At 43.3% G+C, this 26407-nt stretch overlaps 2 protein-coding genes across 2 annotated transcripts in view; both read left to right on the top strand.

The window, feature by feature from the left end:
• HOXD10 (homeobox D10) overlaps positions 1-26407 on the top strand; it is a 142006-nt gene that overhangs the window by 110289 nt on the left and 5310 nt on the right. The gene's annotated exons all lie outside the window — the stretch shown is intronic.
• Positions 19222-22336, top strand: HOXD11 (homeobox D11). Its single transcript, XM_078683829.1, has 2 exons — positions 19222-19853; positions 20529-22336. The coding sequence occupies exons 1-2, from the start codon at positions 19256-19258 to the stop codon at positions 20762-20764; spliced, it is 834 nt and encodes a 277-aa protein (XP_078539955.1). The 5' UTR covers positions 19222-19255; the 3' UTR covers positions 20765-22336.

Here is a 26407-nt window from a genome sequence, read left to right as displayed (position 1 = left end):
CGACGGGATCCGGGCGTCCCCTCTTCTTTCTTCAATAATGGCTGCGACAACACGGGGGGGGATGTCTTGCTCATGCCACCGACCCCCCCCCTCGCATCTCCTGGTCCAGCCACGGCTTGGTAGAAGCTCCCCGTTCGGCCCTGAAGCGGCGCCTTGCAGGCCACCGGGGGGGGAATGTCTTGCCTATGCCTCCGACCCCCCCCCTCTCATCGTCTGGTCCGGCCATCATGAATATTAGCGCCGAGAAAAACGGCGTGGGGTGCGCTGGGAGGGAGAGGCGGCGCGAACGATCCTCTCCCACCTCCCCAGGTGGAGGCCCCCAGTGGCACCCCCAACGCTCCACTCACTCGACGAGGGTTCGCCCACTCGTAAAATGGCGGTCGATCCTGCTGGAGCGGGCCCGGCGTGAAGAGATGGCCCGGCTGCTTGTTGATTAAGAAATGAGTCCCACCATCATAAGTGTTCTCCTCGACTTTAAAGATACTATAAGAGCCACGGGGGCCCCCGACCCCCGCGGACACCCCCGATGGGGAATGACTGCCATGATTGCCCGCGGAACGATGAAGATGTGGCCGCGAAACGTCGGCGCTCCCATGCTGACGCCAGCCTCAGTTTGAATGACTAAAATCATGCAGACTACAGTTCGGATCAGTTCCGGTGAAAACCCAGTATGACCCGGTAGGAAACAATTGTTGCCTCCCTCCCCCTTTGACTGATGGTTCATACCGCCGATCCTTTCTGATGCCCTTTAACGGAACTTTTTGGACTGCCGAAAGAGGCTCTGGGCCAACCACGAGTAGGTGGAGATTTTGACTATGCCTGGATCTGCACCCAAAATGGCGCTGGTACAAATGAAACTTTCAACTCCTTGTTGTACCCCGATTGCTCAGCCTTGGTGTCATGAAATATGTATGCAGTTTTTAACCACAATGAATTGATATGGGATGGGTACTGATTATGTGTTCGGACAATAAATTGAAGTGAGATGCGTGCTGATTGAACATTCGGACAATGAATTGTTGTTGAGTTTTGGCGCACCATGATTATTGAAAGTTCGAATTTCAACACTTATGATACTCGCTCACACTGAAATTCCGATATGATTTTATTGCACTTGTCGCACTTTTTATTATGAAATCAACGACCACCGACTCCATTAGGTTTTCCACTAATAAGTATCCCCACATGTACAATTCTGGCCGGCCCACTGGGTTGTAGGCCCGTATTTATGCACCGACATTTTTATTAAAGATTTTTGGAAAAAGCAAAACGTAGTTGTCACGCGTAAATTGGTAAGTTTCGAATACCTATGCTATCCACAGGCTTCCGATAATCATCTCTCCCACACTAAACGGTCCACCTGGGCTCAAACGCCAAGTTGGCAAGGACTGTATCCCGTGGAGATAGGCCGAGTATGTAGTAAGTAAAAGCCTTTTCGAGTTTATGCGCGCTGATGTGTCTTTAAAATGCTGCCCCCGCCCCCCTTCTTTTTCCGTCTTTCTGCAGGTCACATCAGAAGAAAATGATGATCTAGCGGACAAAGAGATGGGAAAAAGGGACTCGATTATGGCGCCTACACACTACGAGCGAACAATGACTATTTCTCTCCCTGAACTTAGCGCTTGGGAGGACAGCCTGAAGCGGAAACTACAAAATATGACTTCGCTTGGCACCCCGAATAATACAACCAAGAATGACATGCACTAATGAATAAATTCCTACGTTTAACTAAATAGGCAAAGATAAGGAATATTCCGAGGTGAGGTTTACCCGAGTATCCTCCTCTCGGAGGACTAGGAATGTTGCCAGTGTTTAAAAATCTACTACCTCCTTTTCGCACCCTCATAGACATGAAACTCAAAGCTGCCCTATTGTTCTCCCAACTGACACCCACTGTTGCCTCAGCCCACCGTGAGCATTAGCCCGACCAGGGTAATTCTTGACCAATTGCCAAAAGCGTAAGTTTGCGCAACAAAAGCCACCAGTGAAGGCAGCCAACGATAAAAAGAGAAGAAAAAGGTAAAAAAAAAAAAAAAAGAGCTTAGGATGCTAAGGATGCGCAGCATACAGGAAGAGATCATTTTGGCCAATAACTGTTCTATGTTTTGTCTTGGATTTTTGTAAATAATACATGTACTGTCTCCCCCGCCTGAGTTTGTGTGTACGTAATGTATGGATCTACGTCGTCCCTCTGCCTGTGTTTCCGTATTACTTGACCCCTGCTGTTCTGTGTTGTGTGCGCACTGAATGGCCCATTATTGTACACGTTTCTCTCTCTCTCTCTCTCTCTCTCTCTCTCTCTCTCTCTCTCTCTCTCTCTCCATGGCATACGTGTACCGAATGGTTCGTTTAGAGTGCGGACGACTCTCTCTCTCTCTCTCTATCTCTCTCTCTCTCTCTCTCACTCTCTCTCTCTCTCTGAGGGTCCCCCTGTTCCCTCCTCCCTTGTATGGTAACGTTGTGCCCCACCGGCACACACCTAATTGGGTCTCTTCGAACACAAAGGTGTTCGGCAAAATTGACAGAAACTAAAACGATTGTAACTTACCATATTACTACCTCTCCTTTCTGCAAAACGATAGAACCCGAGTTGGTAATGAAAGAAAGGACAGGTAAGACGACTGATGTCCCCTAATCTGGCCTTTTATAGGGGGACTATAATGTCAATGGTCTTCTGTTTTTCAGTTCATTAGAAATGCAATTCCCAATGCCCAGATTGCCTCACCCCTCTGCACTTAAGTGCGAATGTCCAAAGCGTCCTCGCTTCTCCCGATTGACCCCAGCTCCCTGTCCAAAGCGTCCTCGCTTCTCCCGATTGACCCCAGCTCCCTGTCCAAAAGCGTCCTCGCTTCCCCCGATTGACGCCAGCTCCATATCAGCTATCCCCGAAGCGTAATTGATGACCTTGATTAACCGTCGCTCCCCAAGAAGAGCATGTTTAACCTCTGCCCACCTCTCCTGATGATAACCCCCCTGCTTGCAAGAGTTAGCCGACCCCGAAGGGAAATGTAAGATTGTCAGTACTTGGGTTAAAAAGAAAAAGGGCGAGTCTCTACCTAAGAACTCGATTCCGAGTTTGATGTAATACACTGTCGATAGGAGTCCGATTTCTCTCCACGTACGTCACGAATGAACGCCAAATAGGCTTACGAATTCAGTGGAAATGCCCTCCTACATACTCCATAAGTGATGACTTCTGACTGTGACCAATGAACCTATCCCCCACCTACTTAGGAGTGGGGACGGAATTGAGATGCATAAATGTCTTCTCCTGCCAGTTTTTCTAAAACTTGTTTTTACCCATTCAAAGATACAATTACCGGAGGAGAGGAGCTGGACGTAACGCACAGCCTGGCCACAGATCATGAAGCACGTGTGACCGCGACCAAAGGTGGAGTCGCAGAGCAACGAGACGCGGGACGAGGCACCACTCTCAAACTCGGCAGATGAAGGAATGAAGGGCTGCCTTGAAGCCCTCGATTTGCTGACCCACTCGTGCCTGAAGTCCCCGTCCTTTTTGAGCCCGACTGATGGGCCTGCCTGCTCGTCATCCTTTGCTCCTTTGGTCCCTTGGTGTGTTCAGAGATCTGATCCCACTCCGCCCTCTCCTCCCTTGATTATTCAACAACATCACCCTTTTCGCATAACTTTTGACTATAGAATAAGGTTTTGCCACGGAAGAAGAAAGACACACAGGTGCCCAGCATGAGGCACCCCTAAGAAGATCAGTTAGGAAACAGGACTGTGATCTAACAGCAGAGGACTGATCGCACCCTGCAACGCGTAAGGATGAATCCGAGCTGGACCTATAGCTCCACCGCCGGTGCTCAACAGCGCCAACGAAAGAAGACGGACTCTGTTAAAAAGACATTGTGACGAAGACCCCCCCTTCCTGAACTTTCTACTCACCCCCTTGACTAATTGCTTGTATCGAACTGAATTCCTCCCTCAACCATTTTGTATTGCTTTCTAAAACGTTTCATCGGTCACTCATGTATTTAGTTTTCCAAAAGTTTCTTATAGCACTGACAAGACCCGAAGGTATCAGAGTACTTTTACTGTATGTTGATGTCACCGGAGAGAAAGTCTGAACTTGATTCTATAATGTTTTGGAACATTTTCCTTGATTGACCCGACTAAGTATTATGCCGATCTCTAGACTTGTATGAATAACCCAACAAATGTAAAATCATATGTACCGCATTCCGCCAATCGTATCGACTGTATAGAAATGAACTAGCTTATGTAAAAAAGCGGCGACTGTTGAAAATGGCAATGTATATGCACATAAGCGGCGTTCATTTATGTTCACTGTACCCCTTGTTGTAAGCAGAACGGATATCGCTAAACCCTGACTGTATTATCCCGCCAGCATAGACCCATGCACACACGTACACGACAGCCATTTTAGGCACCATGGCCTCTCTGCCCGTTTGTTCCCGGCACCCCTCCCCGCGCGCACTGCTCATGCATCGGCCACAAGACCCTCTCCCTCTGCGTGACCCTGCTCTAGAAGTAGCACTCCTGCTTGACCCACACCCCCCATTTCCTCCCAAGAACACCCTTCCCCTCAGCGGATGACCCCCCCCCCCCGGCTGCACTTGCCCTCTCGACCCGGTCCCAAGTCCTACGACCAAGCCTCGTGAATGTACACCCCCCCCCTTTTCCTGCCCAGCATAACAAAACCGTGATACACCAGCCGAAGTGCACGATCTTATCGCCTGCCCAACCTTTGATCTGATCATCCCCTCCTGCCCTCGTGTCCTGTAGGAATGTCCGGCTGAGAGATCACAATCTCTTGTTACATTCAGGAGGGGAGGATGACATCTGACCGACTGGTATGGGAATAGGCCTGAAGCTGGGATTCCAAGCATGTTTTTTCCTACTTCAAAGTGTCTTTATTGTAATAAGGAATGTTTGTGCATCATAAACATGTGTATAAAAGACGAAGCCTCAGAGAAACTGGTGTGTGGGAGGAGAGAGCACCTCCTGAAGACACTATGCGAGTGTCCGAAATGACAGGCTCTCCTCGTGAGAAATAAAACTCTGTTCTTGTTTTCCTGCTTCCAGCGCCCGTCTCTTTATTTGGTAATTGTTCAAGATGGGAACTAAGAGGCGTCCTGCGCCAGCAGCCTGGGCATCAGGTGCGTTATGGGCTGACTTTTCCACATCAATGCATAAGTCTAATCACACTGATTTGTCTGTGCTTGAACAACCACTTCATATTAAAGAATTGCTTACTGATGTCAAACTCCTTCCCTCAGGTAAAGCGCCTGGCCCAGATGGTTTCCCCGTCAAACTCTTTCAACATTTCTCTAAATTATTATTTCCTAAACTATTTAAGCAACCTCAACATTTCCTTTCATTGAATAAATCCTCTGGTTCCTTTACGGGAGCTATGATCTATCTCATTCCAAAAAAAGGATTGCAATTTATCCCAATGTCAAAACTATCGCCCTATATCTTTGAGAAATACCAATTATAAGATATTCTCTAAAGCCTTAGCCCTCCTATGTACCGATCATATTGCCCATCTTACTGATATCGAACAATCATGGTTTGTTAAAAATGTAAATATAGTTGACAATTATTGTGCCTGCTTAATATCCTTAGTAAACCCCCAAAGCTTAAGCATTCTGTTGTGGTGATAACTTTAGATGTGGAGAAAAACATTGATAGAGTTAACTGGCAATTTCTCAAGCATACTCTTGGCTGGCATTGTCTTGGCCCTCACTTTTTACAACTAATATCCTTACTATACTCTTCACCCCATTCATCTGTCATGGTTAATGGAGTCAAGTCTCCATAATTTCCTTTATATCATGGTGCGCAACAAGGTTGCCACTTATCACCCCTGTTATTTACCCTTGCCCTTGAACTCTTTCTGTATTGATTAAAGCACTCTAATGATATCTCTGGATTCTACTTAAACAATGTGTGTATTAAATTTACAGCATAGTCAGATGACATTCTTCTTTATGTTTCTAAGCCAGAATCTTCTCTTCCATCTTTTTTTAAAGAGTTAAAAGCGTACTCTGAGGTATCTAGTCATAAGGTTAATGCGGAAAAGTCTAAAGCTATGTCATTGAACAAGGTCTGTTTTAGAAAAAACTTTGCTGGAATGGGCTTATCATGGAACCCAGATGAAATAAAATACCTGGGGGTCATGTATGGTAATATTCTTAGAGTCACATTCAAATCTAACGTATTTTCTTATTTAAAAAATTACAAAACTGACACAGGGCTGCTCACCATTACATTTGTCAGGGTGGGGTAACCTAGATACAATTAAAATGATGCTACTTCCTATTATTAATTGTTATCTTATCTTATGATGTTACCTATAATAATTTCTTGGAAATATTTTGGAGCCGTCGACAAGCTTCTATCATGGTTTCCCTGGAATGAGAAACATTCTTGTATATCTTTGCACTCTCTGTCTCTGGACGGGGTTTACTTCCCTAATTTTACCACTTATCATAAATATTTGGCATTAAGCAGTGTCAGGGTTGTTTTTATGATAATCCTGACTCGCAATCCAAATTGTGGTATTTATTGGAACTTGCCATGATAGCCCCCTTTTCTTACAAGCACATTCTTTATATTCCTCGTCCTCCAAACTATTAGATAACCTCACTTATCTCTCACTCTTGTTCTTTATTCATGTCTGACAGCACATCCATCCTCTTATGAGCACTTTGTTCAAAGTTCTATTTGGTGTACGGATGGCTTTTAAAGAAAGATAAATCACTCTTTTGGCGGGATTAGTATAGGGGTTAGTATTTGTATAGAAGAGGCTTTCTCACAATCTCTCAATTGCTTCTACATACAAATGTAGTTCTTTCCTTTGAAAATATCTCCCAATCCTTTCACTTACCACCTAGGTGTATGAAACAATATCCGTATTTGCAACCTTTGCTCACAGCCACACTGAGGGCCTCATGTATGAGTTTTTTGCAGTAGGGCAGGGCAGCAGGTCTTGCTGCTGCGCTGCCCTATGGCAAAAGAAAATGGTAGGAATGAGCTGAATCAATTAGATATGGCGCGTTTCTATCCTTTTCCCCGGCGCTGGTGCACTATGGGCTGCTGTGTGCCAACGCAGGTACCTTTGCACCATGGTGCAAGGGTGCCTGCGTTGCGGGTGGTATTTTTGTGCCAGAAAGGAAACCTTCCTGCACAAAAACAATCACATTGCAGAATGTAGCACACATAGAAAGAGGAAAAATTAGGAGAAATTAAGCTATTTCTCCTCATTTTGCCTCCCTTATGCCTCTCCTGGGGAGGAGTACGTTTTTGGCACTGGCACAGACATACGTTTTCTCATAAATCTGGTACAGTTTCAAAAAGCCATGGATGTTGCTGGGAATGCGCTCAGCAACACCCATGGAATGCCACTTTCACACAGTTTTCTGCATGAAAGGGGCACATATTTATAAGCCCATGAAAAGCCACGTAACGTGGCTTTTCGTGGCCTCATAAATATGCCATTGGCACATTACGCCAACGGAACGTCAAAAAAGTGATGTTCTGGCAGTGCAATAGTGCACCTGAGTCCCTTCTTGTCCTCTATCATTCAGGATCATGGTGCGCAGATCATCCCCAGATCCATAACCACTTCCTCCAAGACCGCTATTTATATAACACTGAAAACTCTTCCATCAGACAGGCCTAAATTTTAAATTGAACTTACCTGGGAATTTGAGTTACAAACTTATTGGTCCACAACTTTCTGGGAGAAAATATGGGGCAAAATGCACAACACTGCACACCCTGCTAACCTTACTCAAACTTTATATTATTTTTATAACAGGCTCTATTATACTCCTGTACATCTCTTTCACCCCTTGTGTGCTTCGGACGGCCCCTGGCTGTCCAACGTCACGGTGGGCGCGTGCGGAGGACGGCCACTCGATAAAACGCCCGCACAGCGCGAGAATTTGCGCAGCGTGGAACGGGTTAAACTTAAACTGTTACAACAAGATATTTGTTAGTGTTGTAACGAAACTCTGGAACCTACTTATGTATGTTTTTTCAATGACCTAAATTATCTCAATTTTGGGATCAAGTGTGGTTATATATAACTATCATTATGGGTATTAGGTCTCCATTTTCCATTACTGCTTTATTTCTAGATAGCTTGGGAAATCGCCGGTCTCATGACAAATTGCGTGACAAATTAGTGGACTTTTTTTATCGCAGTTGGTTTTCAGGTAACCACCTCTCACTGGAAATCTACGGTCACTTAATCTTCAACAATGGTGGAACGCCCTCTCTCATAGCCACAGTTTGAATCGACATAATTTACCATCTGCTTTACTATTTGTTAAACGGGAAGTATTGTGGGAACCACTTGCTACATATTTGTCCATACATGCATGTAGCAACTCTTGCTAAATGTGAGATCCTGGTAAATTCCTGTTCCTATTAAGGTTCTATATTCACCATGTAGTCCTTTTGTTCTCTCTTAGTCTTTGGTATTGATTTGAATCCACAATAATTAGATAGCTTTATCAGTCTATGCTTTTCCTATTTTCTCTTCTCCTCTTTTATTTCTCTCATCTTCCCTCCCTTGCTTCCATTCTCTTTCTCATTCATGTTGGTAAACTTGTTGCATGTGACAAGCGTAAAATCCTTTATCTCTGTAGTTGAACATTGGACATCATTTGTGTTCCTAGTTTTATAATGCACTATTATTGAATTGCTTGTCACGTTGAGTTTAATGTTTATTTCTCCTAATAAGAAGTCTAAGCTCAAAAAAATTTAATATCTCAAAATGTACTGAACAAAATTACATCAAACAAATTAAAGCATGCTTTCTGAGCAAAGCTCTGCTTTCAGGCAAATGTTGATGTAAATCTATTCATCGGTGCAGTCTGTGGGCGTTAACAAAATGTCCTATTGCAGGTAAAATAGAAAAACACTTATTTTATAACCCACATCGTTTTCATTCCAATGGGCGGAACTTTACAAACTTGGATTGCTAAAACTTAGCCGACCAAGCTAATACATTTCCAAAATGTATGTAATGTGGTCAGAAGTTATAGGCAGACACACACGGGATTATATTGTATATGAAGACATCTGTCATTAGATTTCCTGAGCCTAACCAATGAGATGGCAAGTTGATTCTGAAATGGTGCTCTCTGGCGTTTTGATGACTGGTTGGGCTTGTGGGCTAAACAGGTATTAGGGTCTGCTCTCTCAATTACCGCATGGCAATGAAAGACCAGCTCTCGTGAAAATAATTTAAAGTAAACAAAACCTGAATATACGGACGGACTTCATTAACTGCACATTTCAGCGAACTGTTGTAAAATCCCTCCCTCAGCTGGGCAAATAATGCGTTTAGACAACAAATGTATCATCACATAAATCACACTTACTGCTCTCAATAGGAAATTTCTAATTAAGCCTAATTAAATCATGTCAAATAAAAGGAAATACAGGGCAGGTAAGTCGTACAAAATTGCAATAGCGGGGTTCTGATGATATTTTTGAAATAATATATGCAATGCATGTGTGCTAACGTGCAGCGAATCCGACTTTGGAAGTGGAGAACCAGGTTCTAGTCACGACGACGAGTCTCGGCAAATGACTTAATCTCCCCATGCAATAAAAAATCACCTTGTGTGTTGTAATCTGGTGCTTGTGTAAAACGTCTCAAAGTCTTTGGTCCGATTTCGCGCTACATAGTACATAACAAGAAAATGCGTCTGATGTGAGAAACCGGTGCATTAAATCAGACTACTGTAGGATTTTATCGTTTGGATCAATTTGGCCTACAAATATACACAAAAAGAAAGTGCATAATCCTATGATGGAAGAGGCCATTTGAATCACTGATTGGTATATCTTTTGTAATCTAGCACACAATCGAAATGGAGGGGATAGTATTTATGTTTTCTGGAATACTTAAGTGTGCTTCTGTCCTTATCTGTTTCCGTATGCCGCTTTAAGTTAAGCACTCGCCAGTGTATGCAGTGTGTGGTGAGCTTCTGTGTAGATGGGTGTGTGTGGCGCACTTGAAATGTGTATATATATTTTATGTTTAGTGGCAGTACTGTGCCAGCCTGTGAAAGGTAGGTAGGGGGTAAGTGTGTGTGTGTATGTTTGCGCGTGTGTATAGGTGAAGCACGTGTACATATGCTGCTTATGTATCTGTCTCCGCGTATTCCCATGTATGTGTGTTGTGTGAGAGTTTTTAGGAGAGCAGGAAAGATGATATTTGCCTGTCTGTGTCTGTGTGTTCGTCAGTGAGAAAGAGGGCGAACTGGTGCTTCCTTACCCACAGTTGCGCTATCTACGTGTTCTGAAAGTCGTGCCACTAAATGAGCATTAAGTCCTGACCCTTCAGTGTGGCATCCGTCATTTACTCGAAAGTGAACGCTTTCACTGTTTGGGCTCTATTTTCTACTTCACATGGCAATACTGAAATGCGTGTTTGTGTGGAATGCTGAGATCACCGGCCTCAGTACATGCGAGCTTATTTTAATGAAATATCTTTAGTATGTCCTCCATTTCACCTGGCTTCTCTGTACTGGGATCTCTTTGCCAGGCCTGAATGTGCCTTCTGTTGGAAGGTTTGATGCTAAGCTCACTGTGCTGTCCATATTGTGCCCCTCGTGACGTTTCAATCTCACAGTTCGTTGGGCTCCTCCACCCTCAGGTCAATGAAAGTCGATGCCCAGTCAGCCCTTCTCGACTCCCTGGCGGAGAGGTCCACTGGATGCCATGGCCTCCCCCAAGTTGGCGTGGTTCGGCCTTAGCGGTCACTCACAGCCTGGGAGTACTGGGCTCAGCCCATCAATGCCACCCCTCCAGCAGAGACAAAGAACGCCTCCCCTCCACAGGACAGTGCTCACTGTTCCTGCCTCCCAGATAGCGCTAGGTCATGCAGACCTGGAAAGCACTGCTCGTCCTAGCAGGCCACCGCACCATGACGAGGGGACTCCGCTGGACCTCGGCGTCGCCCCAAGTCACAGCAGACGATTCAGGCATTTCTACAATACACATGAATTTGGTCAACTTGAACGTGACGGCGGAGACAGCGGCGCCGGTCGTGCTCCGGCCTCCTGGCTTATGGTAGGCAATGCATTCACCCACCATTGCACATTATTGTAAAGGCACCTTTCACCATTTGAAAGCGAGCGTTCCCTCGGTGACGACATCTGTCGTTCGCGAGTGTTATACCAACAACACATTTAAGTGAATAAAAGAGAGTATGCCAAGATTCGTTTCTAACGCTTACAATGTGTAATACTCATCGAGTGTGCGTGTGTATGTGTTTTTGTACATCCATACTTTACGTATATGGTGTGTCTAGTTTCATCATTGCATTAATATTTAAAATGTAGGTGTGCGTATACCAACAGAATTAACAAACACAAGACATTTTATATGAATAGTACATAGAACGTATATGCTTCTGCGTATTTCTATATATTCAGCGTATATAGTGTTCGTTTAGAAATTATACATAATTTAACAAAATGAGCGTATCGCTGCCTCCCTCATTCTCTGTATATTGAACCTTTATAGCATATTTACATACACATAATACACACACATATACGAATTTAGGTGTACATATATATTCCCACAGATAGACAGCTCAGGTGTGTTATATGGAAGAATATTGTATAGCTTGTGTTTAGGTTGAGATAGACAACATTTAACTGACATTATTCAATCTTTAATTCGTATATTACATACTGTTCTGGATAATAAAATGTTATGGTACAAAAAAAATGGTTGCATTTTCCTGCTTCGTTTGTTAATTTTAATCGACTTTAAGTCAAACTCTTCTTTCACCGTGTAATTGGAACCGGTGTGTGAAAATATCTACTGATATACACATATTTCGCATGAATGTATATGTACCTTCTAGGTATTGTTGTGGAGAGATGTGAAGATACTGTTTTTAACTGTGTTTGTATGTTCTTGATCTCTCAAAGCAATGATACATAACATTAAAAAAATATATATTTTTGTTAATTTCGTGAATTTGGGAAAATATTTAAAATACCTCCCTAGACCTAAATACATGCACGTTTTAAAAAAAGTATTTGAACAGAATTAGCAAATAAGGGCACATCTCACAAGCTACTTTTACCGCGCCGTTCGCAGCGTGGTTTGTGCGTGTTTAATTAATGATTGACTAAACATATAGCAACGTGGAAAAGAACCTCTGTTATTAGCTCTGGTGGAAGACAAAGGCTTTGTTGTCCGTATCTATCTATCGATGCGCGGATAAACACCCTCTTACCTTCCACTCTCCACACACAATCTAGCACACTCCTGCACACATCTGCCACACATTCCTTTGGCGAAAGACCGGCATCCCTGCGTGCGTTTAGCTGCACTTCCGCTCTTGGTCTACCAATCCCCAGACTTGTACAGAAAGCTCAACCAAGACACTCCACCCCAAGTTTCCAGTAATGATGTTTAATTCTAATTAATCATCTGCCTCTACCTAGCTAATATTTGTCCTTCTGGCGGTCACTTGTGGGACATTTGGATGAGTTTTCGTTTCGCCCCTTGGTTTCGTTCGTAGACATGCCTAGTGCGCATTCCTTTGTCTCCGGCGTTCACGGTCAATTCCAAGCCGACCACTGGCCGCCAGCCTTCCATCGGAAGCAGATCCGGTTTCAGCCTTGAACCAATTAGTCAAATGTTTCTGCTTGGCTCTTTTTCGGCTAAGGTCACGTTGAAACCCGCATTATAATTCGCCTTTCTTCAGTTTGTATGCTTTCCAGAAAGCCTGAATAACAACGTACCGGTTCAGTGTAATGGGCAGTTTGCCAACTTATGTGCAATAGAACTCGATTGACAAATGTTTACTATGTTCATTTAAACCGAAAGTTTAGGCTTATTTTAAAAATGAAAGATAGAATGAAAAAGAGAATCTTTTAATACAAAAAGTACCAAGGCTGTATGTACATAAATCCTACTCCGGTCTCAGTGTGGTCAGTGTGTCTTTTCTTTATTTATGTACTGTATTTCCTTTGGTGATGCGTAATCAGCACACAAATAGATACAACAAAAAGTAATCTGTAATTGTATACATCTTCAGAGAACAGAAGTATATATTTCCTTAAATAAATCGTATTTAATGTTATTTAATGTTCATTGCCGTGTATCAATCAATATTTGCATCTCCCGCTCTACTTTGCTGTTTCTTCTCTTGGTGAGTCTCTCTTTGACACTCACTTACTATCTTCGTTTTTCTTTCACCCTCTTAGTATTACTCGGTCTCCTTCATTCTCTTTCTCACTCTCTTCTTCAATCTCTCTTCTTCAATCTATGTTTCGCCGCTTTGTTCCTCCCTCTCTCTCCTTCTCACCCACTCTCTTCTTCCTCATCTTTCCTCACTAAATGACTTCTTGGCCTTCTCTTCCTTCACCTCTCACCCTCGCTGCCTCTCCCCTCTCTCTTTTTCCTTTCGACCTCGCTCGCTTTTTCTGTGTCTCTCCTTCTAACTTCTTCTTTCAGTCTGTCTCCTGGCTTTAGCTCTTCTTGGCGCCCTTTATTTCACAATGCATTAATTTAAGAACACCAATTTCTTGATCTCCTATCTATCTATCATTTGTCGGTCTATCTATCTATCTATCTATCTATCTATCTATCTATCTATCTATCTATCTATCTATCTGGGTGTCCATTTGTTTTATTCTTTCTATTACTGTGCCATACATGCTCGTTACTATTTCACTCTCATGCTCTTTATTTGACTCTTGTAACCGATATACTTTTTAAGTATTCGTTCATGGTTGAAGGGATGGATGATTGGCATAAACGCATGGATGAATTATAAATAGGGTCATGGAGGGACGGTATGGTGGATGGATAGAACGATGGATGAATAAATAATATTATAGTAGTTAATTTGTAACATTCATAATAAGTCCAGGGGCCCAACGTTTTTCTTAGGCTTTCCCTACCAGCAGTACTCAATGCCGAGCATTCCAAATGCTCCTTTTTTATATTCCACTGCATGCTCCACCACCCTACACCTCCTTTCTCTTTACCTCACTCCTGATGGAGGTTTCATCACTGGCGTTGCCCAAAAATGAGTGCCTGTATCCACTACCTGCACAAATTAAACAGTGGATGTTTGGCTTCATGAAAAATTAAAGAAAATGTGGTTGGAGGAACCAGTTTTAGCACGAGGAGGATGAAACATTTTGGGGGGTTGATACATTTGAGTAATGAGTAGTTAAAGGGACAGGCCTACAGACATTTTAAGGTAGATTACTTAGAGACGGGAAGACAGGTACCTCGCTAGACAGACAACTGAGAGGAATAAACAGATGACACGATCAATCGTGTAGTGAAATCGAAAAGTAAACAGACGGTATACGTATTTTTGTGTATAGATCTGTTTTATATAATTGTTATAAACGAGCCACGTGTAATTATTTAAATATTTCATTTTCTGCATTAGATATTGTAGATGTATCTGTACTTGATTATATTAATGCATCCTGCGCATGTTCGATTGGTCGCAGCTCCACTATCATTAGTAACAATGAGTTCACAGATGGGCTCGCTGTGCTGCTGTAGATCCTCAAAAAGTAAGCGAGACAAAGTATCGCATCCTCAATGTTTTAACACGTACTCTGCTGCAGCGTGTTTAACGTTAAAGAAGGAACATGCGTATGTTCATTTGAGATTGTTTTACCATCTGTTTGGTATTTTATCTACTTCATTTGTCCGTTGTTTGGAAGTCGGACGCCAAGAATCACAAATTTCCCAAAGATTGTAATGACATTAAAGGAACAGTTTGGGCGACATATATAAAAACTGACCTACCGACTAACACAAAAAACAATGAATCCAAAACTATATAAATATATATATTATATATATATATATATATATATATATATATTATATATATATATATATATATATATATATATATATAGAGAGAGAGAGAGAGAGAGAGAGAGAGAGAGAGAGAGAGAGAGAGAGAGAGAGAGAGAGAGCGATAGATATTGTTGCGGTTGAAGGCGTTAGCCGAAACCCGTAGGCATATTGTGTTGGGTGTTGCTGCATTATACAATTAATTAAAAGGAAGTAGGCACTTGGACAACGGTATGTCGTCTTCATGGGACACCGGCTGATCGTCCTTTGCATTAAAACGTTTTAAGGTGCAATATATATATATATATACATATATATATATACATATATATATATATATATATATATATATATATATATATATATATATATATATATATCGGCTACCATCTTCGCTTTCCAAGAGATCGAATTAGACACTTTCTGCAGTTTTTTTCACTTTTTATTCTTTATCCACCATAACTCGTTTCGCCCAAACACAGGGGTCGCTGTATTTAAAAGGTGCATCACATCAAAAAAGCAATAATGGAGAAAAATAACACAGGAGCTTCATTGAGTCCCACGATGCTTAGATGATAATGTATCTTTACATACTGTGCTGGCACATAGAGGCGAAGAATGAAATGAAAGTGAACAAAAGCCTCCTAAATACCAATAAGTGAAGAAAGTTACGACGACCATTGTAGTAGCTAAAAGAAGGAAGCACATTATGGAACATGTTGACAAAAACAGATTCTAGACTGTTTTTTTTCATGCTCGTATTAGTACCCGCCAAGCTACCAATTACCCATGGAAATGTATGCTGAAATGTGGGGAAACTGGTTAGATTGCAGTTGTTTTGCTTGATGAAAGCCATATGTTTTTTATGTGGAAAATGGCGTTCTGGTAAGTATGGTGGTCGTTTTAACGTGTGTGTGGGCGCAAGTATGGAGGTGGTTGCTGGAGGGGGTGTTTGTGGTGATGTGGGGGCTGTAGGGAATCTATTTTTGTGAGTAGACTTGTACATACGCTGATATTTCGTGTGTGTGTTCCAGTTAGGTGGATTGTCGTTCCTTAGGACTCGTTTGCAGAAGGCTGGCTTTGTTTATTTATTTCCAAACGCCATTTGTGTATTGGTTGCGCCTCCCGGGCGAGCATACATAATTTAAGTTTGGCAGGGAGGAAAGAGCTTTCTTGCAGAACTGTAGTGGCAATAAATGAAATGACTCAGGATCTCTTCCCAGCCAGTTTTATGAGAGCTGCCAGACAGCGTCTGCTCACGTTCCGCTGATGCTGGGGGGCGCCATAACAAAGTTAAGGTCAAGTTAGTGTCTTATCTTGGGTGGCACAAAAATGCGGCATCTCCTTTATGCCTCCGGATTTTTAAACAGGGGTGTTACTCCAGAAGCCTTAATTCTATCTGGGCAATTTTGGATATGTTATGGGGACCTATGCGCCGGGGCACAACTGGAAGCCATTGCAGATGTTCCACCTCTTCTAACGGTAAATAGTCATGTTTTTGTTTTGCTTGTCTGGCTAATACTGATGCATTACATCACTGTTCGTTTGTGCTCCTTTGCCCTGGAGATTGTGCAGGACTCTTGGGGGTGCTTGAATGTTCATTTTTGTGTCTAGGGTATTTCTGAGGCGTGATTCCGAAGCGTAACGTTGCTGATTCCTAAGGAGCTCCATGCTCGATGTCATCGATTCTTGAGCGTGGTTTGGCCCTAGTCGGTTGTGTGGTCGGGTGGTCGTGTGCCCCTGTGTTCTGCTGTGACAGATGGGTTGGTTGTTTTGTTTGTGCTCACGATGTCCCCAGATATCGCCTTTCTGGTTTGCTTCTGCTGCCAGCTGGTGACCTAACGTGTTTCTGTCTTGTTGGCATCCTAAAATCGAGAGAGTGAGTAAAATTCTCTGAAAATGTCGAATTTGACGCAGCTCGCAGACAGAAATATTCCAGAATGCGCAAAGAATGCTTACTGAGAGAGAGGGATTGGCGTAAAACATCGAATCGCAACTGGGCGGTACATATACCAGACGTTAAATGCATAAAGAGCGCGGTTTCCTCTGTATATATAGGAGTCTTCTGTGCTTTCTGGCGGACAAGTGCTCACGAAAATACTTTTTGCGCTAACACAACTGTTGCACTAGATCATTTAGGTTTCACTCCCAATGCAGCTTCTAAAAGTATCGATTCCTCCGCAGCGCCTTGCGCTGCTCTGTGCAGAGCAGACGACTGCCCTTATGTGTTGTTGTATCAGTGTAGTAGAGCGCGAATGCATCAGACTAGACATAGACCCTGCCTAGGAACCCGAACCTGCGTCGTGCACAGTGTGCGAGTAGATCGATCGTTATATATATATATATATATATATATATATATATATATATATATATATATATATATATATATATATATATATATGTATATGTATATATATGTATATGTATATATATATATGTGTGTGTATATATATATATATATTCCAGCATGCGTTCTGCGCTGAAATAGGAGAGCACACTGGTATCCTCGCAGAAGTGCTTTATTGCAGACCCCCAACAGACCCGTTTCACCTCACGGCTTCGTCAATTAAGCCCGGGGTCGAGAGAGACCTGGAAAAATAAAGATGCCATATTCCTGCAGCTTTCGAGTACGTGCCTTCTTTGGGAGCTGGACTGGATTGTATATATATAATATATTGGATTGGATATATATAATAGTCACGTCTATATCTATATAATGACTGTACAATGAGCTAATCATCCTCATATGTGTATAGATAGATAGATAGATAGATAGATAGATAGATAGATAGATAGATAGATCCGTGTCAAGATAGAAATGCTCATATCCTTCTGCTTTTGTTGTTAGATCTTGGTGTTTTGATTATAAAATGAAGTCCCACTAATAAATTCTGAGTCCAGGGGTTGTGTTTGCAGATCTTCGGCTAAGTATTTGAATGCTAACGGTTGCTTGGAAATAAACAGTATATCGGCCTAGATTAGAATTACAGATGAGCGGGTTGTGCATTTTGTGTGCTAGACTCTCGAGGTATGCTTCTTTGTGTACATTCCGTTGTCAGCACCAGATATGGCACCTCTGTGCTTGACAACAGGTTACTTACTACTGGTGGGTTTTCAAATTCGGGAAACTGCACATTATTAAAACTGAGCACACTTTTACGGTGTGCCTTTACTGGTGCAGGAAGAGGTAAAAAAAGGGTTTTGGTGTACAAGCAAAGCTTATTTTCGACATCAATGTGAAATAGGCCTTAAAACACTAAACGTGTTTCAATAATTCCCTCTAATAAGTATCGTACTTGTAAAATGGACCCAGAAGCCCGGCTTCCGAGGGCACCCTGAGCGCCAAATGAATCGCTTAATATCTATAAAAAATAGAGTGGCGCGTTGTGTTTTGCAAAGGTATCACATGGATTGGTTAGATGTCCTCTCCGTGCGAAGAACGCTTCTGGGTTTATCGTGAGATGCATTGGAAGTAATGGAACAGGACATGTAGGACGAATCGGCGAGGCTACTAGAGTGCTCTGTTGAATGGATCATCCGAGGGTTGTGCTCCTGCGGGTGGGTTCCACCAGCACAAGGTACCATTGCGAGAAGATGCGGAGCTCCGTTGGGGCTGGGCGCAGATTGCGTTGATCTCATTCAAAAGGCAGACTAGGGTGTTTGCAGCTAGGGTTGGAGTTTGAACCGAGCCGACACTAGCTTGGAGTCCTGCCTTACAAACCCCAGGCGAGAATGAGAGGTTGCACATGGGTTCCAGGTGGAGGCACTTGTATCCTGTTCTCGGCTATGTTGGTTGTCCAATGTCATGACCACATGTAGCTTCCCGTATCCTCACAAAACAGCGGGTGTTTACTCTGAAGGCTGCCTTTGTGGCAAAGGGCGGACGTGCACACCAGACGTGGCTGCTGGCGCAAACGCTATTTGGTCATGTAAGCCGAAATGTATTTACCGAGAAGTTCTTTAAAAGTCGATTTTAGAAAGCATTTAGCGGAAGCTAAGGATGTCTTTACTTGTCTATGCACACGCACGTCGTAACTGTCGGGGAGGACTTGTGGTTCTGTTCACAAACATCACGTCTGTTTTCTATATGAAAAAAAACACCACAAAGCAGCTCAAATAGTTCTTCCCCCTCTGGTGCTGGGGGTTTGTCCTATTGGAAGCGATGTGGCGGAGTATTTCCGCAGGACTGATATAGATATAAGGGCATTTCTGCATCGGATCACGTGACATAATTACCACTCGAATCAATCAAGATGAATTGCACGTCAGCACGCACTGTTTTTTTTTTCTCTTGGTTGATCCCGTCCAAAGACTCTTGAGCAATAGATGGACCGTGCTCCATGCACTGGAATCTCCCGGTTTCCACCGTCTCCGCAAAGAGGGCGACATGGCCGAGTTTGACGGCTGCACCAACGGCGCCACCAACATGTATCTGCCGGGCTGCGCCTACTACGTTTCGCCTTCGGATTTTTCCACAAAAACCTCGTTCCTGTCCCAAGGCTCTTCCTGCCCTGTGACATTCCCCTACTCGTCGAATTTACCTCACGTGCAGCCTGTGCGGGAAATGGCGTTCCGGGAGTACGGGCTGGAGCGCAGTAAGTGGCAGTACAGGGGCAGCTATCCTTCCTACTACCCGTCCGAGGAGGTGGTGGCCCGGGACTTTATTCAGCCGCCCAACCGGCGTTCGGACATGCTCTTCAAAGCAGACCCACTGTGCGCTCACCACGGCACGCCCAGCGCCTCCTCCAACTTGTACAGCACGGTGGGGCGCAACGGCGTCCTGCCCCAGGAGTTCGACCAGTTCTACGAGGCCAGCCAGCCCACCTCCGTCCCGCCCGAGCACGGGGGCTGTCAGGACAAGGCAGGCTCCAAAGCCCAGGAGGCGCCCCCTAAAATAACCCACAGTCCGGACAGGAAGCTGGGCGCAGAGGGCAGCATAGACTCGCCTCCTGGGGAAGTGGCTGCAGACAAGAGCAGCAGTTCAGGTGGGTCTCGGCAGCGAGCGGGCGAGCACGGGGCCGGCGCTCTGACGCGTTTTATGGGAGACTTTATAAGCATCTCGAGCTTTTTACACATCCTGCAAGATTCCCTGGCAGTAGTAAAGTCTGTTTACGACGGGCAACTCATTTAGGAGGCTTTTCCTCTTATAGCATTAGAACACATAATTGTATCCCTCTTTACATTTCTGATTGGAAATACGCTGGGTTATATGTTCATGTTGGCGCCGCAGAGCGAAATTAGTTTACAACTTTTTTAAGAGGGGTTGGATTTCTCACACCTGGATTACACAAAATGACATAACATAGCGCACATTTCAACTGGCCTCCCGGGTCGACAGCTCTAAATTCGCACGAGACTCTGCATTTTAGGGCTCAGTCATAACGTTTTTTGTTTTTTTAACTGTTTGGCTTTCGACCTCTGAAAATACCACTCACTCCTTGAGAGTTTAAGGGGGGACTCGATTGTTCCTGTTTATTATCCAAAACATCCCACGCTAGGAATTTTCTATGATAAATCGATAGTCGGGGAAATAGTTAGAGGAAAGCGAGTGCATGCCTATTGTGAACAGGGCTAGAGCAGCGATTTAAATGAAATGGGCCCACAGTGGGCCCCAGTACATTTGAACGTTTTTATGCACACGCCTGTCTCTTACTTTTCAGCCACCCCTCAGAGGTCTCGGAAGAAGAGGTGTCCCTACACCAAATACCAGATCAGAGAGCTGGAGAGGGAGTTTTTCTTCAATGTCTACATTAACAAGGAGAAGCGGCTTCAGTTGTCCCGCATGTTGAATCTCACCGACCGACAGGTCAAAATTTGGTTCCAGAACCGGAGGATGAAGGAGAAGAAACTGAACCGGGACCGGCTGCAGTATTTTACCGGCAATCCCTTGTTTTGAGAAAAGCAGCGAACACTACATGCCGCGACGTGGCGGAACTAACTCGTTAGGAGTGCGATCTGCCTTGATGTTCTTGTGGAAGACGTTGTGTCCTGATGGGTGGATTTCAAGTTCTTGGCTGGTCAGATCTTGGCACCGGGGTGTATTACCCCAGACAGCGGAGCCTTATCAGCGCAGTATTTCACTTCCTGATTACAGTAAATGCAAACACAGTCTCTCTCTGCTAAAAACATTGGATGTGGAGTCAAGGACCTTGTATTTAACTCAGCAAGCGAACGCAGCGTTAGTTAAAATGTGGATATGTGCATTCAATGTAGAACACTCGATGTAAGTCCTTTTTACCATCCATGAAAGCATGACCGCGGTTTCTATTGTGAATACATATTTTATAAAATATTTACCTTCCTGAGCAGTCGCATGAACACTAAACTTTAAAGAAGTGATGTTTATATATATATATCGTCCTTTAATAATATACCATTTGAAGTCTTATATAATCATTCCAGCGACCATGGCAGTTTCCACCCATCTAAGATGTCATGTCCGTTTTTTAAAAGTGAGGTTGTGCGTATTATTTCAAAGCCGTTGTGAGGCTAGTACCCTGGGGCTGCAAGGGACTAAGCTGTATTGTGTTTATTTGTTCGGCCTTTGCTAGCATCCAAAAATCTTGCTGTCGTAATGTCCTTCTAAGACAAACTGGCCAAATATTGTCTATGTGTTTCAAACTATTAACCCAGACGTTTGCGCACACCAGCCAATCACATGGTTTTTGAAAGCAAGCCATTGATACTTGAGGCTCCGGTAGTTGGGTAGTAAATGACGAACTCGACTTTTTCACAATTGTAAAGCTTTAGTGGCTGTTTTTTGTAAGAGCAGGAGCATGATGTGCGTTCTTTTTATTGCAGGTTTGGTAGTAAGGTTAGTTCTGCCGCTTCATGGAGCGCGACGTGCTACTCTGTTTACAAAACCTTGAACTGTTTAGACAACACTCATAAAAGCGGTGGCTCTAGACAGTGGATTGGGGTTATATTGTACACTTTCTGGGCTGCTAGAAAAAGAGATTTCCGCAAAGTGCAATAAAGCAGAGAGAACAGGAAAGGGTGCTGTTTACACCGACAAGAGCAATGCTGCTGATTACCCTCGATAGACTAAAGAAAGACAGGGAGTTAACAAGAGAGAAAAACAGGGCCGAATCCGTTTCCAGAATCGAAAAGTGGCATTTTAAGTCACGAAAATATGCATTCTTTATCTACAGAGAAAAGAATTTGCAATTCGCCTTTGAACTTCCAAAATGTCAAGGTCATCACCTTTAACCTTTCAGAATAATCGGGCGCCTTAAAGCAGCCCTGTTATTCTTCAACACCACCCAGAATCGCCCGCACATTTATGACTCGGCGACCAAAGGGAAGAGAAGAAGAGCGGCATAATCGGGCCACTCCGGAATGTGTCCTAAATCGTGCTTACTTGTAGCCACCTCTACTAACGAACGATCAAAATGTTTAAGTGGATGGATTGCAAGGTGAACATGGTCTAGGAGCAGCAGCTGATACAATACCGACCCAGCGTGATCGAACTGCAAGTCAGAGCAGGCTGCTACTGACATGAAACAAGCAGCGACAACGCCAAAAACAGCCAGGGGGTATTCGTTGAAGGGGACTGTTCCAGTGTCCGGCAACTCCCGGACCAAACGCAGGGACAAACAGTAATCGTATTTCGATATTATTTACCGTGATAAACCAATATCAAACTTGACATGAAGTGTGATGGTGTCAGAAAGAAGAATTTAAAATATTCATGGGGACAGTACAAATGAAATATGTATAGTAGTGTAAAAAAAGACACAACTCAACAATAATAAATTAGGCATCATGGCGTGATGAATTTCGCAACAGAATCATTTCAAGAGAGAGTAAAACATAATAAGCTATTGAGTGCACGTGGTGCAATAGGAACACAGCTAAATTGACAACATAAAAAGTGTTTCCTCTTTCAGCCGAACGTTACCTCACATTCCACACGAGGGCGCTTGTGTTCACGAAAAGCAGCAATGTTTATTCTGGTGCTGCTTATTGTCTCTTTGAATTAGCATATGAAGTGTAAGTGTTCGGACAATGCAACACATTCTTATTAGGATTTTGTGAAAATAAACAAAACCCAAGTATTTTTTAAAAGACATTGCTGCTACTGTGACTAAATAAAAAGTAAACATTTTTCAAACAGTTTGCGGGACATTTTAAATCGCTGTTTTGAACATTGTGTGTGAGTGTATGTTTACATAAAAGCTATTGGTCACGGTTTCCCGTCTTTGTAATGTTTTTTGAGTGGCGCATACAATCTCCCCCCCCCCTCGTACATAAACAAGTTAACGTTATGTGCAGAACATGAGTTTGTAGTTTCCATTTTATTTGACTCTACTGTTTCGAAACATAGAAATATACAATTTTATTTCTGCTAATCCCTGCATCCAGGTTCGCGTCATTTTATTATTGACGTCAGTTTATGACGAAACAGATCCACATCAGAAGCTCGATACTTAACTGAGGGACTTTAAATCGACTGTTGCAAACGAATGAGGTGTTTAAACAGATATCTGTTTGTTTACTATGTCTCCCCGTTTCCTTAACAATGTACACGAGTGCTGCACATGTAAACACGTGAACTGAATGTGGGCCGCCTCAGCGGGGTTCGCTGTGGTTCCAGATTTGAAAAAGGGTTTCTGCCTGCATAAAGCCCGAGCAGGAAGGGTACTCGCTTATTTACCTCACGCCCCTACCGAGGGGTTTGCGCCCTGATCATGGCAATGGGACATGCCTGTCCGTCCTCGCCCTTAACCGCAGGGACGAAAAGCAATGTTACAGCGGGTGGTAGAGAGGGGTAATCTGTTACATTTGTGCATTCTTTCCCGTAGCTGCCCCAGACTCTGCAGCAGGAACAGGAAATCAAATAATGCGTACCGCCCCACCCCCCTGCGTATCGTGACAACACGCAACAGTATTGCGACAATGCCGCTAGAACCCCAATTAGTATTAAACAACTCAGAAAGCAGGCTGTAATCTAACATAGCCCTATACATGTTCCGCAATCTGATCAAGTGTGTCCTCCTATAAATGACTTTTCACGCATTCAGCTCTCGTTTCCAAATTATTTACCTCCCAGACTAAACTTTATTAGTCTGCCTACGTATCAAAAGTACCAGTGGCGATCTATCCTAATTGTCTGTATTGACTCTATCTGGCAATGTGTGTATCTGTATTCCTGTCTCTCTGTCTAAACTATCTAGGTATCCATCTACCTACTGTCCAACAATCCGCAAGTTTCTCTTGCTCAGATATTTCCGATTTTTATTATAGGTATAGTTTACATGATACTTACGCGAAAAGACAGCTAGTATGAGTAAAAGAATGAGCGGACAGACGGGATCCTCAAAGTAGCATACTCAGTCTAGTCGTCTTCGGTTTATTTGGTTAGTCTACTTGTCTCTCTATCCATCTGTCTAAGGATCTGTTGCTCATTTGTCTGTTTATCTTTCTGTTTTCATGTTGGGGGTTTCTATTTGCTAAATTTAGTTGCTATTTATAAAAAGAACATTCACGGCAAAGTGGAGGCTAAAAAGGTAACAGACTTGGGTGGGTGGATGGATGAATAGATTAAAGTACGTAAATACTATTTTTTGGACCAGTGTTGTATATTTATTTTATCTACATTTCTGGCAAACGGTCTACTTGTCCATCAGCCCGTCCACCTACCCATCCACCTATCATCTAGCTGGCTGTCATAGATGCAGACTGGATTGACTTGAGCTAGAAAGAAAGACACACAGACATATGGATAGAAAGATAGATAGATAGATAGATAGATAGATAGATAGATAGATAGATAGATAGATAGATAGATAGATAGATAGATAGATAGATTGATTGTTTTGTGGCAGTGCTGTATTTTCGCCGTTGTCTTTCTGGCTGTTGGTATTTATATCTGTTAGCTGTTGGTGTATATATATCTGTCAGTTTGTAAATGTGGACTTCCAGTTCTTTCCTCTATGATATTTTGTGTGGTTGTTTGTCTCTTTGTGTGATCCGTTGCTTTTCTGTTTCGCCTTTCTGTCTGCCTGTCTCTGATTCCTTCCTGTAAGCAGTCTCTCTCCCAGCGGCCTCCTCGGTCTTTCTTTCTGCTTTGTCCTCGGCCACCATTGTTTTCTATGGATGCTAAGCATGAGACGTGGTCAGGAAGAAATATCTCTCTAGATGGGCAAATGTACAAACTGACACACATTTTCACATTAGCCAGATGCAATGAAAAAAATATTGCGAGGTTCAATGACACCGGAAAGTGTTTTAACAAATGCATTTTCTGAAGGCTGTAGTTCTTAAAATAACATTCGGGCAAGTTTAGACACCGCACTGCGTCACTCTGGAAGACTGTAATTAAACAATCCACAGGGTATGCACATCTGGAAAAGAGGCGATGAGAAAGGGATAAAGACTGGCGAAAAGATACACGGGTAGTTGCAGACCGGGAGACCAAAACACAGGGGAAGGGAAGGTCACAGGCGGGAGACGAGCTGGCTCTCGGTTCTGTGTATTTTCTATGCACCAGCAATGGTGACCAAACAGATACACTATCTCCCTTGTCCATATGAAGGACGTGCCCTGTGCTTGGATCGGAGGCACTATACAATTCAACCCAAATGCGACGGGAACAACCTTTAATACCCCGAGACGTGTGATGACGTGCAATCAAACCCTATTGTAATGAGTGCCTATGTGTATGCTGTGTAACTGGCAATAATACAATAGCCCTTCTCAACACTCAGCGAGACAAAATGAGCCCAAGAACTGAAGAATTGTGTAGATTATTTGAAGCCCTCTTCATTCTATTAGATATTACGTGTATAGGAAAATTATTTTTAAAAACGACATAAATACTTGGGAATTACAAAGTGTATCATTTTATAATTTCTGTTGAAACCGGGTAGTGTAGGAGCGGTAACGAAACATTTCAAACCGAAGACGCAATGTCCATAGGGGCTGCTGTGTAGCTTCAAACCCAGAGTAAAATAGGCACTTTAGTGACAGCTTATTAAACCATTGTTTCCATATTACAAGGTTATACGTCGAAAGAAACATGGGCTCACTTCCTAGGAGTGCTTTGAAGTTTGTATACAACGTTGAGGAATTGACATGTAAAATGGAGTGATGGAGTGGTAACTTTCTTTTAAAATTTGAGGTATTTACCTATGGGCTTTGAACATTTCACAACACTGCTATAATGCACAAAAGAAACTAGAGGTGCAGGCTTAAAAATGCGTTCCGGGTATCCTAAACCGTACCGGGGATCCTAACCGTAAAGGGTATCCCAAACCGTACCGGGTGTCCTAAACATGGGCGATTAGCAGACCTGTCCTTCAGCACCCCCACACGTGTTGTCGTTCACGCAGTGTTTGTTACCTGGTTGCTTGCCGTGTTGCAGCTTTTACTTCTTGTATGTGGACTTTGGAGTAGAGTGTAAACATGAACTTTGCATCTGCGCCTCCTTTCACCTACACAGACAACAGGAATGTGGCGGGCAGGTTGAGTGAACATAAGCTCCAAGGCGACCGAAAGTCCGGGTCTTGGGGTTCAAGTCTGTTCTCAGCGTGCTGGG

The sequence above is a fragment of the Lissotriton helveticus genome, chromosome 3_1 (assembly GCF_964261635.1).
Source record: "Lissotriton helveticus chromosome 3_1, aLisHel1.1, whole genome shotgun sequence".
Classification (NCBI taxonomy): Eukaryota; Metazoa; Chordata; class Amphibia; order Caudata; family Salamandridae; genus Lissotriton; species Lissotriton helveticus.
This window is presented reverse-complemented; position numbering and strand designations above follow the sequence as displayed.